This window comes from Aplysia californica, unplaced genomic scaffold (genome assembly GCF_000002075.1).
Source record: "Aplysia californica isolate F4 #8 unplaced genomic scaffold, AplCal3.0 scaffold00388, whole genome shotgun sequence".
NCBI classification, from domain to species: domain Eukaryota; kingdom Metazoa; phylum Mollusca; class Gastropoda; order Aplysiida; family Aplysiidae; genus Aplysia; species Aplysia californica.
Window position 1 is genome coordinate 191,995 of NW_004797658.1, and position 15,611 is coordinate 207,605.

The 15,611-nt window shown below is 40.8% G+C and overlaps 1 protein-coding gene across 5 annotated transcripts in view; it reads left to right on the top strand.

Moving 5' to 3' along the window:
* The window catches only part of LOC101859954 (lysophosphatidylcholine acyltransferase 2), a 36,216-nt gene extending 20,855 nt beyond the window's left edge, over positions 1-15,361 (top strand). For 3 of the 5 annotated variants that reach the window (XM_005103737.3, XM_005103736.3, XM_035971165.1), the window contains exons 5-14: positions 1,075-1,135; positions 1,552-1,586; positions 1,936-1,990; positions 4,175-4,257; positions 4,841-4,966; positions 5,656-5,818; positions 6,213-6,311; positions 6,597-6,738; positions 7,730-7,884; positions 12,818-15,361. In XM_005103737.3, coding sequence (XP_005103794.1) covers positions 1,075-1,135; positions 1,552-1,586; positions 1,936-1,990; positions 4,175-4,257; positions 4,841-4,966; positions 5,656-5,818; positions 6,213-6,311; positions 6,597-6,738; positions 7,730-7,884; positions 12,818-12,874 — 976 coding nt within the window. In that variant the 3' untranslated portion in view covers positions 12,875-15,361. Of the gene's footprint in view, positions 1-1,074; positions 1,136-1,551; positions 1,587-1,935; positions 1,991-4,174; positions 4,258-4,840; positions 4,967-5,655; positions 5,819-6,212; positions 6,312-6,596; positions 6,739-7,729; positions 7,959-12,817 lie in introns of all 5 variants that reach the window. The other 2 variants (XM_035971164.1, XM_013085577.2) reach the window with 2 other exon arrangements.
* The last annotated feature ends 250 nt before the right edge of the window (positions 15,362-15,611 follow it).

Consider the following 15,611-nt stretch of genomic DNA (forward strand, 5'->3'; position numbering starts at 1 on the left):
CACACACTCACCCATTCTCTCACACACACACACACACACACACACACACACACACACACACACACACAAACACATCATCATCATCATCTTCCCAGAGAGAACGTGCACCAACCACACCTGCCTCATCTCCTTCAAACGGGGTGAGATATAATATACATACTGTACACATGCATGCACACGCACACACACAGACACACACACAGACACACACATACATGCTCGCTCACACACACATACATTCTCTCACACGCACATTTAATCTCACTTATACACACACACGCGCACACACACACAAATATACACACACTAATGTACAATCTCACATATACATACTCACACACATCAGCATCATCATCATCTTCCCAGAGAGAACGGGCACCAACCACTCCTGCCTCAATACCTTCAAACAGGGTGAGATATACACACACTCGCACATGCACACATATACAGATACACTCACTCACTTTCACTCACTCTCTCACACACAACACACACACACACACACACACACACACACACACACACACACACACACACGCACACACACACAATCATCAGCCTCACCATTGCCAATATGTGTTGTTCCCTTTGTCTTGATCTGTGTGTGTGTTCCCACTGTGCCAAAACTCATGCTGTGTTGTTCCCTGTGTGTGTTGTTCGCTGCGTGGGTTGTTCCCTGTGTGTGTTGTTGTGCGAGTGTTTTTCATTGTGTATTGTTCCGTATGTGCTCACATACTGTGCCAAAAACTTATGCTGTGCTGTTCCCTGTGTGTGTTGTGTTTGTTATCACACGCTATGCCAAAGCTCATGCTGTGCTGTTCCCTATGTGTGTTGTGTTGTGTGTTATTACACACTGTGCTAAAACTCATGCTGTGCTGTTCCCTATGTGTGTCATTCTTTGTATTGTATTGTGTGTTATCATATACTGTGCCAAAACCCACACTGTGTTGTTCCCTATGTGTGTTGTGTTGTGTTGTGTGTGTCATCACACACTGTGCCAAAACTCATGGTGCGTTGTTGCTTGGGTGTGTTGTTCTGTGTATGTGTTCTTGATGGGCCAAAGTTGTGTGTTCCAGGTGCCTTCTACCCTGGAGTACCGGTACAGCCAGTGTGTGTCAAATATCCCAACAGACTGGTGAGTATGTTTGTGCGTGTTTCTCTGTGTGTGTTTTGATGAGGGGAAGGAGAAACACTGGGGCAGGGGTGGGTGGAGAGGCAAGCGAACAAAAGAGGGAGGAGGAGGGGGGTAGCAGTTGAGAGAAACAGACTGGGGTGGGTAGATGGACAAAAAGTGATTGAATGAGAGAAACGGGGGGGATAGGGGGGGGGGCAGGAGAGACGGACAAGAGAAGAGTGAATGGGAGAACAAGAGAGTGAGGTTTGGGGCAAGAGAGAGAAAGATGGTGAAGGAGAGATGGAGAGGTAGAAAGAGAAAGATGGTGAAGGAGAGATGGAGAGGTAGAAAGAGAAAGATGGTGAAGGAGAGATGGAGAGGTAGAAAGAGAAAGAGAGAACCACCAGTACAGTGACCAATGTTTGTTTGCTTCACAGGACACCATCACCTGGACATGGGAGGGACCTGGAGCGTGAGTCTATCTGTCCTTCAGAGCTTCTGTCAGTCTGTATGTCTGTGTCTATCCATCTATCAGTTTGTCTGTCAGTTCATCCACTCATCTACCTGCCGTTGTGTCTGTCTGTCTGTTTATCGACCAGTCCTATCTGTCTGTCTATGTGTCGGTGTGCCCATCATTGTTGTCATTGTCATTATCGTCATCATCATCTCATCATCATCATTGTTGTCATCACCATCATCATTGTCATCTTGACCTTCATCACTGTCATCATCATCATCATCATCATCATCATCATCATCATCATCATCATCATCATCATCATCACTACCACCCCCAATAACAACCCCCTTCCTTCCCCCAGGTTTACTCAGCTTTGGCTGACCCTGTGCCAGTTCTACACCCGCATTGAGATTGAGGTCAGTAAACTAAGCCTGCACTCTCTCACATAGGCACATACACAATACACAGACATAGACAATAGACATATACACATATACACGCACTGTCACATAAACACATACCCAGACATAGGCGTATACACAGACATAGGCACACACACACAATACACAGACATACCACATACACATACACAAATACACAGACATAGACACATACACATACACAAATACACAGACATAAGCACTTACACAAAACGTACACACATACACAGACATAGGCATTCACTCAATACACGGAGATAAGACACATTCACGAATACACAGACATAGGCACATACACAATACATACACGGACATAGGCACATACACAATAGACAGACATAGACACATACACAGACGTTGACACATACACATTACACACAGTCACATATACACCTGCACAGACATAGTCACATACACAATAGACAGACAGACACATACACAGACGTAGATGCATACACATTACACACGCAGTCACATGTACACCTGCACAGACATAGGCACACACACAATACACACACAGTCACTTATACACCTACACAAACATAGACACATACAAAAATTTGTATAGCGCGACGGATCTTCAACCAGATTATGATGGAGACTGTAAGCAGACAGACTCTGGGATGGATTCTGAGAGGGGAGAGCAGAGATGGACATGTTCCGACTGTAGTGACCCCAACACTGAGGACAAGGTGTGACAAGATATCCATGATCTACAGCATGCTCTCTGCGCTTTATATCTATAATTACCCAAGCAGACCCTAGAACACAACTTGGAAACGTTCTTGGCTTCCCAGGAAGCATACAGTGCAAGCTGCTGATAACATGTGCTAAAACACTATAAAGCTGACACATGCAATACTCACACACACACTCAACTGCATGTACATATACACGTGCATACATATATGCACACACGCATATAATACACACACAGATACACAAGGGTCAAATTTCAGTTTTTTATACAAGGGGCTTCCTCAGATTCTTGTGTTCATCTTTTGAGCAGATATTTTAAGAAATTTAAAGTACAGATTTCTCAGGAGAGTGCCTTGACATGGTTACAAAAAGACAAAATGTCAAAACAACGACACATTCCCAGTTCTTGCGGGTTTCTACACAAATGGTTGGCAAGCTGTTCAAATGTCTTAACGAGAGGAACTACCCTTGGGGACCATTTTCTATGCTTGTTGTCTGAGATCTAATCTAAGTACACAAATAAGTTACGCATAGTAAAATCTCTTGGTACGCAATTTTATTTTGGCATAGCTACTGCGGTTGCTATGGAAACTGCCGCCCTCTTGAAAATAAAAACAACGAATTTCAAATCCTAAGGCTTTCTTATTTACTGACCAAATTTGATCAAATATGGTGAGAGTATACCTTAACCAGACCTTGTCAGTGTAACAGCAAGTATTTTTCAATAAGTGAAAAATGAAAAAAAAAGAGAATTTTCTCAATGTAAAAAAAACCTTTTCTAAATTCAGGTTAGCTAATCGCTTGCCAATGGAAAAGTCTTATTTTTTTCCGCTAATATCTCTCTGTTACATTGATGGCAGCCTTGCCATCTATGTTTTCTGAAAGTTTCATGTCAAAAGGAAGGAGGAGGGAAAAAACTGCCCCCCCAAAAATTACTTAAGAAAAACGACAATTATTGTGAAAATTCACTATATTAACCCACCCTCCTGTTTTCAAAGACAATTTAGGAGGGACAATTTCTCAATCGCCTCCATGCTATTTTTAGACAAAGAACTGGTTGATCTTCAAAAATTAGCCAACATCTCAATTTGCATATAGCCTGACCCAAAATCGGCAAAATCAAGGGTTGCTCCTCCCCTTAATCCCAGAAAGCGACATTTTTCAGGATAGAAATAAAATCTGGTTAATTTATTTAGACTTTTGTACGTTCTTTATGTATCTTGTCCTGCTGGGGGTTTTTTTTTCAGCTTTGAAAATTGGAATTTTTACCAAATATTTCTTGTGTACATTCAACCGATACCACAGATAAAAATATTGAAATAATAAATTTGACAAAATTTTGTAATTGCTACATCTAAACAGCTGGCTGACTATATGTGGTATGTATTTTGTCAGCACGTTAAAGTGTTTTACCTGTTGTTCTTTGTTGAAGTTTGTTGGTTTTTTTTTGTTTGTTTCCAGTATCTTCCTGTGTACACCCCTAGTGAAGAGGAAAAGGCTGACCCCAAATTGTTTGCGAATAACGTGAGAACTTTGATGGCAGAGTAAGTAAGCTGGGCTGTACTCATCAGTGTTACTGTATACTTTCTGTTACTGTGTACTTTCTGTTATCGTGTGATTTCTTTTTCTGTACCTATCCTGTTACTGTATTCCTTCTGCTTATTTTTTATGTGTCCTGATTGGACTATGTTCAGCACTTTATGGTGTTAGTTTTTGCCCCAAGTACTGTGTGTCAGTTATTGTGCTAGTGTGTGTGTCATTTTAAAGAAGTGTTTGTATAAGGAGAGGAGAAGCTGTAATGATAGTTTTGTTTCTTTAGATATTTGATTAGCTTTATAGTGTGGTGTGCTCCCTCCACTTCCATCTTCCATTCTGGTGTTACTTTGACAATTTTTTGTGGCCGGTTATGGGTGTTTGGAGGATTCCTCTGGAAGGTTCTATTCTTTTCTTTCCCTCCGTTGCTTCTTTCTTTGCTTTTTCATGGACGATAGGAGGTTGCCAATAGAAGGTCCTACTTCATTACTCTCCCTCTAGTGTTTTTGACTTTTTCACTTTTTTTAGAAACTGTACACTTCAGATATGATGAATATCCCCCTGTCTTTCTCTCTCCCCGCCTCCCCCATACAGATCCCTGAAGTGCCCAGTGACAGACCACACCTACGACGACTGCCGCCTCATGACAACAGCTCAGAAGCTCAAGCTGCCAGCGCACGCCGGTCTGGTGGAGTTTGAGAAACTTCACTCCAAACTAGGGTGAGTCTATTATGTGTTTGCCCCTGTCTGTGACATAACAGTTAAGTGCTTTGCTGTTGCATGAAGGAGACTTGGGTTCAATTCTAGAGTTTGAAGAAATTTTGATCAAGTATCACGGTCATTTTACTGGGATGTTGTATCCCTAATAGTTCTCTTTTGACCAGGGTTGGCCCTGACAGGCCGGGTTGGAAGCCTTTCTCCTATATGATCTAATTACTTTTTAAAATGTTAATCTTCTTCCCAGCGTTTAAGGACAGCCATGGTGTGGTTGTGCTTATCTGTCCCCGAACTCGCCACTGAGTGGTCACTATTGTATATTGACAAATTTGTTTTCTGTCAAGCATTAGGCGAGCCCTTTCATGTCTGGTTGGAGGATGCCACTAGTAGGTCCTACTTCTTTTCCTTCCCTCGTTTCCGTCTGTCTTATTTTTATACTGTGCTATATGGCCATTATTGTGTTGATGTGCTTCTTTTTACTCAAACAGTTGATGGTTGGCAGGTAGTCTGGTGTGGTTTGCTCCTTCTTTCTTTTCAAGAGTCCATCACCCTTTTCTCTCCTCTTTCTTTTTTGTGTTTGTTTCTCTCTATCTAGTAAAAATTCTAATCTTCGGCACTCATATTACCTAATTGTGTTACAACTTCCATAAAACTCTTACTAAAAAACAAACTCTTTTGTTTTCTTTGTTCAGCGTAAACTTTGACAAGATGCAAGACTTGCTGGTCAAGTTCAAGGACATCAAAGGCGCGGTGTGGCGGAAAGGGAGCGCAAACATTACCTTTGAGGAGTTCAGCCGGTATCTGCTGCTACCCAAATCTGACGCCCTTCAGCAAGTGTTTGATCTGTACGACAGGGTCAGTCACTCTTCTGTTCCTGGGAAGGTTGGGGGTCTGAAGGTCAGGTTGTGTACAGGGGTCAGAAGGTCAGTTAGTATATGCCCCACACTCTGAGATACATCAGATTGTTCTGTGGTGACCTGATGTAGGTAATTGTGGTTTGAATTGGAGTGACAGCTCTTTTTTTTTTAACTTTGAATTTGAATGACTGCGCTTTACTTTAGCCTCCAAGTTTAATATATTACAGACCGCCGGTGTGGGTGGTTAAATGGTGTCACTTATAAGCCCTCTTTCTTAACTATCTCTCTTGATCCCGTCTGGCCGTTTTACTTTTTCCCAAGTGGGCATTATTGTGTAGATGTGCTCCTCTTTAACTCACAAATTTCAGACGAGCCTTTTTCTGTCTCCCCAGGACGGGTCTGGAACCATCGACTTCCGCGAGTACGTCATTGGATTGTCTCTCATCTCTGAGCCGGCCAACAATGACGAAACCATCCAACTGGCATTTCAGGTGAGGAATGGTTGGGTGGTTGGATGGGATAGAGTGCTATATGAATTCAGTCTGTAATTATTGTCTTCTTTATTATGGTTATTATATTAAAGTTATAGAAATGATGATGCTGAGTTATTGTTATTGTTATTGTTATTATTATTATTATTTTATTAAAGTTTTTATGATGATGATTTTTATTGTTGTTATTATTATAGTTATTATATTAAAGGTATTATGATGATGATGATGACGATTATTGTTAATGTTACACTGTACTAACATCTGTGCTGTTTTGTCTGCCAGCTGTTTGACACAGAGAACAAAGGGCACATCACTCCGGAGGAGCTGCAGCACATTCTGACGGGAGCCTTCAACATCTCCGACACAGATGCCGAGCGATTATTTGAGGAAGTCGACGTCACGGGGGATGGAAAGATCACCATAGGTAAGAGGGCAGAGTGCGGGGAGAGAAAAAATAGACATACAGATCGATAGATGCTTCATAGTTTATTACATCTGATTCTGTTGATAAAGGTGATAAGTGATTGGTGAAAGCACTTATCACCTCCATCAACTGATTTAGATACTGTTTGGTTAAAGTTAAGGTGTGAACCACAGCTACTAATTTTGTGTCGCTAAGGGGTAAGGGAGGATGGCGGTGGGAGTTGTAATTTACACCAAGGAACTACAGGTATTGTTCAAGTTTTGTTGACCTTCAAATGAACTTCGTTGGTTTTTCTTTATCAGTATTGTTTGTTTGGTAACTGCTAAGCCATGAGGGATTCGTGTGCTTCTTTTTACCCAGACAAACAGATGACTGTTATTGTGTCTTTTTCCTAAAATTAAATTACCTTTATTGTATCGATTTGCTTCTTTTGACTCAAACTAAATAATTGTGATCACATTTATGTGCTTTTCTACGAAGACTCAAACAAACCAAATGACCACTATGGTATCGATTTGACAGACCTATTTGTGTTGCCAGTGCCGTAAAACTCTTACTAAAACAAGTTGATGTGCTTTTTTAAAAATTCAATATGTTTTTATGTACAGTGGAATTGTAATTGTAAATGGGCTGATTCATCAATGTCATGCTCATAATTGTGCCTGAACTGCAACAGGGAACTGCTTTTTTTTCTTTCCTAATCCGTACTATCATCATTTTCCTCTTCTTCTTTTGTATGTTTGTCACACTCTTGTGACCCGCTATTTCCGGGGTGCCTTGATAGTTGAAACAGACTTTGTGCTGCTGAAGCTAGAGACTTGAGCGGAGTAAGCGCGATTCCCAGTAAGGGCTTCTTTGTTGACATCCACCCTTTGGTGCTCATATGACCTTATGCAGTTGCAAGCGCCGTAAAACCTCTACTAAAACTAAAACAGCCCTGATCACATCTATGTGCTTCTCGAGAGGCTGACAACACATCACTCGTCCACAGATGAGTTCAAAACGTACGCGGAGAAGAAGCCCGAGTACGCCAAGGTGTTCATCACGTACCAGGAGCTGAAGCAACAACAGGAGCAGCAACCGCTGGGGAGGAAGGAGTGTTTCAGCAGTGACCACAGCGGAGAGTTTGACCAGTGGAGCATGCAGGTGGAGCAGCTGAGCTCCAAGAAGCTCCAGTGACCTCCTCACTTGTGTTGCTTTTGGCTTTGGTGTGTAGACTGGTGCGACCTTTCACCTCTTTGACCTGACCACTGGGAAGGGAAAGAACAACTGGGGGGTAGTTGTAGGAAAGGTGGGAGGGGTGGGGGTGGGAGGGGTGGGGGTGGGGGGGTGCAAGGTGTTTGAGTAGAAATTGCAAATTCCATCTTGAAAAAATAGAGTGGAATCCGCTTAAACAGTTCACAGTGAATTTTAAAAATCCTTTATTTTTTTCTTCTACTTAAGTACACTCTTTAAGCCAAAAACTCGGCTAGACCAAAGAAAATCAGGAGGCCCGGCAGATTTTTTATTTAAAGTTTAAGTGGGCTCCATAGTATTTTCCATCCTGTAAGTAACCTCCTAACTTTACCAGCATCTGTATTGTAATGGTTAGATTTTTGGCAGCTGCACACAGAGGACTTGAGTGGACAGATGGGATTTTTGGTGGTTTTTTCTAGCCTTGTCTGCATAGACTGGTGGGATTTTCCATAAATAAGCCATGGCCAGCACGCAAAGTCCTCACACTTTCAGATGAAGCTGTTGCTGGGGTTTTTTTCCTGGTGTGAGCTGGCATACAATATGGCTGCCACTAGTCATCTGGGTTAGCTTGTAGCATCTTCCGTCCGTCATTTTTCCCTTTCCTGTGGTCCTGGCTGTGACCTTCACTGTGGAGATCTTATGCTGTTTGGAAAGGGGGGGGGGGTGTTAGGTAGTGTATTTATTCTCCTCTGTGAAGGGCACACTATAGCGTGTAGATTTTAGACGCGCTGTTTTCACTCTCTCTATACACTTTTTTTTACATTTGCTGTGTTGACATATTTTTATATTGTAACCTTATTTGTATTCAGGCTTAGTAGAGTTGTATATTTTTTTCACATTTTTTTCCTGTTTCAATCTTCCTTTAAACATGCCTTTGTTCTTTTTATTGACCAGAGATTTTGAGCGGGCGTGCCTTCACTGTATGTTGTTTTCTTGACCGTCAAAGACGACAACTCTGTGTTCACAGTGGCGTAATTTGACTTTTCTTTTGTTGATATAGTGCAGGATGTACCTTCCTGTATCTAGACATTCCAACTTGTAGATGAAGGGGCCAGTTCGATGAGGTTACCTTATGGATGTGCTTCTCTACTCCTGGCACTAAATGACCATTAATTGTGTGGATGTGCTTTCTTTATTCCTAGCATTAAATGATAATTTCATTTGGATGTTCTCCTCTTTACTCCCAACACTTAATGAGTGTTTATCGTGTGGATGTACTTCTCTTTACTCCTGGCACTAAGTGACCATTAATTATGTGGAAGTTCTTTCTTTACTCCTTGCATTAAATTATCATTTCACATGGATGTTCTTCTCTTTACTCCTGGCAATAATGAGTGTTAATCGTGTGAATGTGCTCCGACACTAAATAAGTATTAATCGTGTGAAGGTGCTTCTTTTTACTGAAACTCAATATTAACCCTCTGTACTCCTGTACAGCAAATAGACCCACAGTACTTATTTAGATTGGAGATCAAATTGGAAGGGTTTGGCTTTTGATGTTAATTTGAGGTAGTTTGACACTGTTCTGATGGCTGGCACACCCCTTTTGTGTCGCTGTGTCGCTGACAGTTTTTCCGTGTTTTGCTGTATGTAATTTTTTCGTCTTTCATAATCCAGCTTTTCTTCGGCATGTAACCTTTTTGCTTTGTGTCTCTTGTGTTAACTAGTTATGGTTAACTCAATGAAATTGGGCGCAATTTAAATTTTAGGCTTCAGGTGTTGACCCTTTCTGTCCAGTGTACCATGACTCTTCAGTAGGCCATTTCTCTCCTGACTAGCTCAGATCCGCAGCTGAAACTTTGAGTAACTGAGACGAGTTTCTGGGTCGATTGTTTGGACCTGCTGTTTAATATTGACATTGAACTGTTCAATTTTGGGTTGTTTCTATAGACTTTGTCTTACAAAAAACCTTGCACTGTGAAGGGGTGGTCTGTGTTTTGGCACTCTGTCTATGGCAGTGTCATTTAAAAAAAAAGAGTTTTATCTTTAATACACAAATACACATTATTATTAATCATTTTTAACTCTTTCCGGACGTAGTTGTTTAGGGGTCTACACGTAATTAACTTGTGACTCGATTCGGCTACACGGGTGATGTACAAAATAACTTTGTATAAGCATAACCATCACTCAAAACGTAACCTATGATATATCAAATTGAAGGAAATTGAATAAGGAATACATTCCAACATGAAACAAGGATTAATTTTGAACATAAGTTTGCACTGCAGGGGTTTGAAATGGCGAGGGTGGTAAGAAAAATACATTTTGACTGAAAAAATTACACACACTAAACATGTAAAAGCGAATCAGCATAGCTATCTTATCATATACAGGCCAAGAGCAGACTCCATAAATTTCTGAATGTGCAGCTTTTTATTTGAATGCAATATTCCAATTTTTGTTTGAGTTATGATATTTATACTGAGTCCGGTTAGATCGTTTTGTTGATGCAACTCCGCAAGAACTAATTCTCTTGTTTTTTGCCAGACCGACTCTTTGACAAATGAAACTAGGTGTTTTCGTTTCCTAAACCCTTTCCAAGTTTTCAATAACAATAAAAAATACTTATAAATAATGGATCATGTTAAAACGAAACAAAACTGAGGCACCCTATCACAGCCGATATATCGATGATACGTCCGAAAGGGGTGTGGACTCGCGCTGATATATCGTCGATACATCTGGAAAGAGTTAAGAAGCTATAAAGTTTTGCCAATAACCCAGTTTTGATTGAAATTTTTAAAAACTTGATATTTTTCAATCACTTAGGTTGATTTATGTTTACAAGTTACATGTCTCTGTAGTTGAATTTTAGTTGTTCAAAGTTTTGTTGAAATTGGTGCAAAGATGATTGAGATATTGCCTTTTATATGGGTCCTCTTTTTTTACACCTGGTGTTCGAGGAAATACAATAATAATTCACTTCACAACAAGTACGATTTGCTTTTCACTTTTTCCACTTATTTCTTCCACAAAAGAGAGTTTGTGTCCCCCTTTTTTTTTCTTACCACAGTAGTTATAAGATGACATAAAGCTTCATGGTTTTCACTATTCATGCTCTTACTTTGGAACAAGGAAAGAATCTTAGAACTTGATCTGACAGCTTTTTTCCCTTCATTTGGCCGCACAAGTTCTGTGAAGCTAAATTTGATCATAGGAGTTTTCTAATCGAGAGTCAGATGTGTTGTTGAAAATATTACTCAGTTTAAATGATGATAATGATGCGATGTGTTGGTTCATGGAAGAATTCACAAACAATGTCTTATGGTCTCTGTCTGTCATTTGTTATTTGAGTTACTTACACATGAGAATCTCCCTGTGTCATCAGCGTTATTTTACAATAGCTGAAATTCAAGTTTTGGAGGTTTCCAAACAAAGCAGGTATTCGAGTAAAGACATAAAGGGGCATCTTTCATTTTAGTTTCATTCTGTTTCGTTATTTCATTTCATATTTAGTTGAAAAGTATTGAGTGCCAAGGTAGTTTTCTAATAAAGGGCTTAGTTGAATATAGACACCAAGGGGCGTATTACAATGTAGTTTCGTTCTCTTTTGTTATTTCCTTCCTAGTTTTTAATTGAGAAATAAGTGCTCAGGTGTTGTGTCTGATTTGGGTTAATTTTTTTTTCCATTTAATTTTATCAAAATTTCAAAAAAAGCTGAGGCCCTTGTGGAATGATGCTGATATGTGCGTTGTATTTTCAATTTGAGAGACCATGTAGATGTGTGTGTCTTGGACATGGAGTTTACCTGAGGGATGTTTACAGGAAGTTTACACTTGTTTGGTTTTCCTTTTTTCCCCCTTTTCTTTGTCTTTCTAAGTTCAAGATCTATGTTCGCAGTTATGATTGTGGGGTGGTTGGAGGGCGCCACTGGTAGCCTTACTTTTTTACCGCCTTCTGTTGTTTATGTCTGTCTGTCTTCCTTTTTTGTCAGCAGTAAATGACTGTTGCTTTGTCGATGTGACTGGCGTCTGTGGTGTAGCTGTTACGCACTTAGTTGACACATGCAGAAGACCAAAATCTGATAAATTTTTATCAAGTATCTCACTTTTTTTGGGCTGGGATGTTGTGTCCCTCTCAGCCCAGGTTGGCCCCGACAACAGGCAGGGTCGGACACCCACCTCCAAATGGTCTAAATTGTCGTGGGGTTTGGGGGATAAAAACACCAACCTTTAGTTTTAATTTTGCGTGGATGGGACTACTGTGTGTGCTGTTGTTGTGTCGATGTGTTACTGCGTTGATGCGTTATCATGTTTATGTCCTTCTCTTTCCTCAAACTCAAAGTTTAGGTGGTTGATGGGTGTTCTCGTGCGGTTTGCTCCTTCTTTCCTATCAAACATCTATCGCCCTTATCGCTTGGGTGGTTGGCGGGTGCTCTGATGTGGTTTGCTCCTTCTTTCTTATGAAATATCTGTCGTCCTTATCTCTCCTCTTTCTTTTTTGTGTTTGTTACTCTCCTGTAACACCTCTAATCTTTGGCACTTATATGACCTCTAAAATCCCTTATCGCTTCTCCTTCTTTTCTTCGTATGTTACTCTCGAGTAACACTTTCAAATTTTGGCTAGTGGGTGATAGGTGGGTGCTCTGGTGTGGTTTGCCTCTTCTTTCCTGTCAATTATCTATCGTCCTTATTTTTTTTCCTTTTTTTCTTTGTATGTTACTTTGTAGTAGCGCCTCTAATCTTCCGCACTTAAATTATTTATTTGTGCAAGTGCCGTAAAACTTTTACTATAGCAAACAATCTTTAGTGTTTATATGACCTATTTGTGTTACACGTGTCACAAAACTCTTACTAAATCTAAAACTAACCTCGAATTGTTTTGTTTGTCTCTCTCTCAGGGAAGCTCGGAGTTAGCCACGTTCCACCAGAGGAGAAAATCCAGTGAGGGGTTGTGAAGAAAGGAGAGTGGGAGGTGACCGGTGGTCAAGCTGTTCTGTATAGGCCGGACTGGCTGGCACTTGCTCAATCACATCGGGGGACACTTTGTGGTGGTTGTTGGTTCATGGACGAGACGTTTCCGGATCACACACACACACACACACACACACACACATTCATGCACTGTAACACACACACACATGCTCGCGTGCTCACACTTGCTCGCACAAAATTGTCTGAAATGGTAACTTATTGTCAAGGAGAAAGTGGTTGTTCTAGATAGGTGGTCCTCTTGGCCAGTGTCATTATAACATAGAAAAAAACTCAAAGAAAGAAGCTGGAAGTGGTCATTTGTACAGGTGATTGTCTTGAACAGGTGGCTGTTAGAGAGCACGTTTGATTGTACTATATTCATATATTTGCTTTAGTTTGGGGTTTACAAACACCAGCAAAAGCAGCAATGACAAGTGAAAGATTTCTCTCATGTGTTCCCCGGCCATAATTCTCCACCGCCAGATGGCGTGTCATTGCGAGCAATATGAGTATGCTGCCAAGGGGTGGGTGGGGGGTTGGTGAAGCGGGGAAGGGTGGTTTGGTGAAAAGAGGGGGGGGGGGGGGGTGATGAGAAAATCTCTTTTTATCTGTGCATGTTTTGAACAGTTGAAAGCAATATCAACTTCATGATGAAAGTTATTATGAGAGTTATGATGAATACATAATGTTATTGCTCTTTTCATATATATATGCTTGTGATGTATGTGGTTGTTATGATGAGTTAATATTTGTTCTTTTCCTACCGACTGTTCAATGTAAGAGTCTGTCATACGTCACTTTTCAAGATGGCCTATGGCAGAGTCTCACAATTAAAAGTCGATATGCTTGTGATGTATGTATTTGTGAAAGTGGGTGAGTTGGCTGGTAAGGGCGTGTGTTGGGATGGTGCTCAAAGAAAATTGAAAACACACGGTTTGCTTTGTCTGTAGTAGTTTGTGGTGCGATGGGTGGAGTGGTGCTAGATACTGGGTGCTGAGAGGCGAGATGTGCTGTATAGATGATGGAGTGTGTTTGTGTGTGTGTGTGTGTGTGTTTGCACTATGTAGCTAATTATGTGTGTGTTTATGTATGTGTGTGTTTATGAATGTGTAAATTGAGCTGTGTTCGGTTTTCACTGAAATGTCTGCCACTTTTGTGATTCTAAATATCCTTGCAGAATCTCCAAACAATTCCTACCTACCAATTTTATGTTGCCATGGCAACGTGGTTTCAAATATCCATGTGGAATCTCCAAGCCTCAGCAATACAGACCACGTTTATGTTGCCATGGCAACGTGGTATCAAATATCCTTGTGGAATCTCCAAACAATTCCTACCTCCCACTTTTGTGTTGCCATGGCAACTTGCTGTCAAATCCTTGTGGAATCTCCCAATAATCTTCACCCTGTAAGCAGATTCACAAACTTTTAAACGGATGAACTTGAATATAGTTGATGTTGCATATACTCACACACACACACACACGCACAGAGACATGCACATCATGGATGAGGTATGTGTGGAGGAAAGAGAGCCAAGATGTGTCAGGGAAATTTCCCTTGTGGTGACTCATGAGATAGCAGCGCAACTGTCCTAACTCAGGTTTTCCTAATTTTACAAGAGGAACAAAACTAATTTTTCACCAAGATGTCCATTAACAATATCTGGAATTCACAATTTAATGCTAGTGTATTTTTCACAAAATAATGGCATGACTTTGAGATTTATACTATACAGGGCATGCGCCCATTCCCAGTGTCTTGGGAATATGTATCCAAAATTGATTTTCGGCAAAATTGCGAGTTACGACACTTGAGTCACTGCCAAGCTCATTGTCTGCTCTATGTGCGAGTACTTAACTGGTCACCTGCACATACCTCCTATTTTTGCCACCAATGATTTTGTGAGAGGTATTGCCACATGCTTTAACTTTGGTACATGCTACGTATTTATCCAAGTGTTTTCCATGTCTCGAATAATCTGCTTGTTTACTTGGACTATTGTTTTTTCTTAAAAGCTGCATGTGTTCTTCATGTATATCTATTGTTTTGTTCTTGTTTGTATTTTTGTGTAACAGACATATATATCACTTTAAGATGAAATGAGTTGAGACTCAAAAAGATGCGATGAGATAAATGCACCATGTCCGTAAAGTATTTCTATTTTTAGGTCAAGGTACTGAGTGTGTTAAGGAGAAGTGTGTTGGACAGTGTGTCATATTGGCGTGTTCTGTTGGTGTGTCCTGTCAGATGTCATATCGGTGTGTCATGAGAGTGTGTCATGTTGGTGTGTCATGTCAGTGTGTTGGTTGTGACCTCCTAGTGCCTCAAAGCTTTGCCCTGTTCCTTCTCTATGCATCCTCAGCACACTGACGGACACACTGACTGACACACTGACCTTGACATTTGAATAGAGTTACTCAGTTACTGGCTTCAGGTTATGTGAGAGATGGAGGAGAGAGAGAGACAAAAGAGAAGAGAGACAGACAAACACGCACACACACACATATAGGGAGAGGGAGAGAGGGAGAGGGAGAGGGAGGGAGAGAGAGAGAGAGAGAGAGAGAGAGAGAGAGACTACAACTTGCTGAAAGGAATTCTACTATTTCTTTTCCTCTTTCTTTATCTTCATGAAGGAAGTTTTGGATGAGCTTTTGCCCTTGGTTCAACTGTAGTCCCTCTGTGTAACCGGGCACATTTTTGTTGTTGTCTGAGGCAGCTT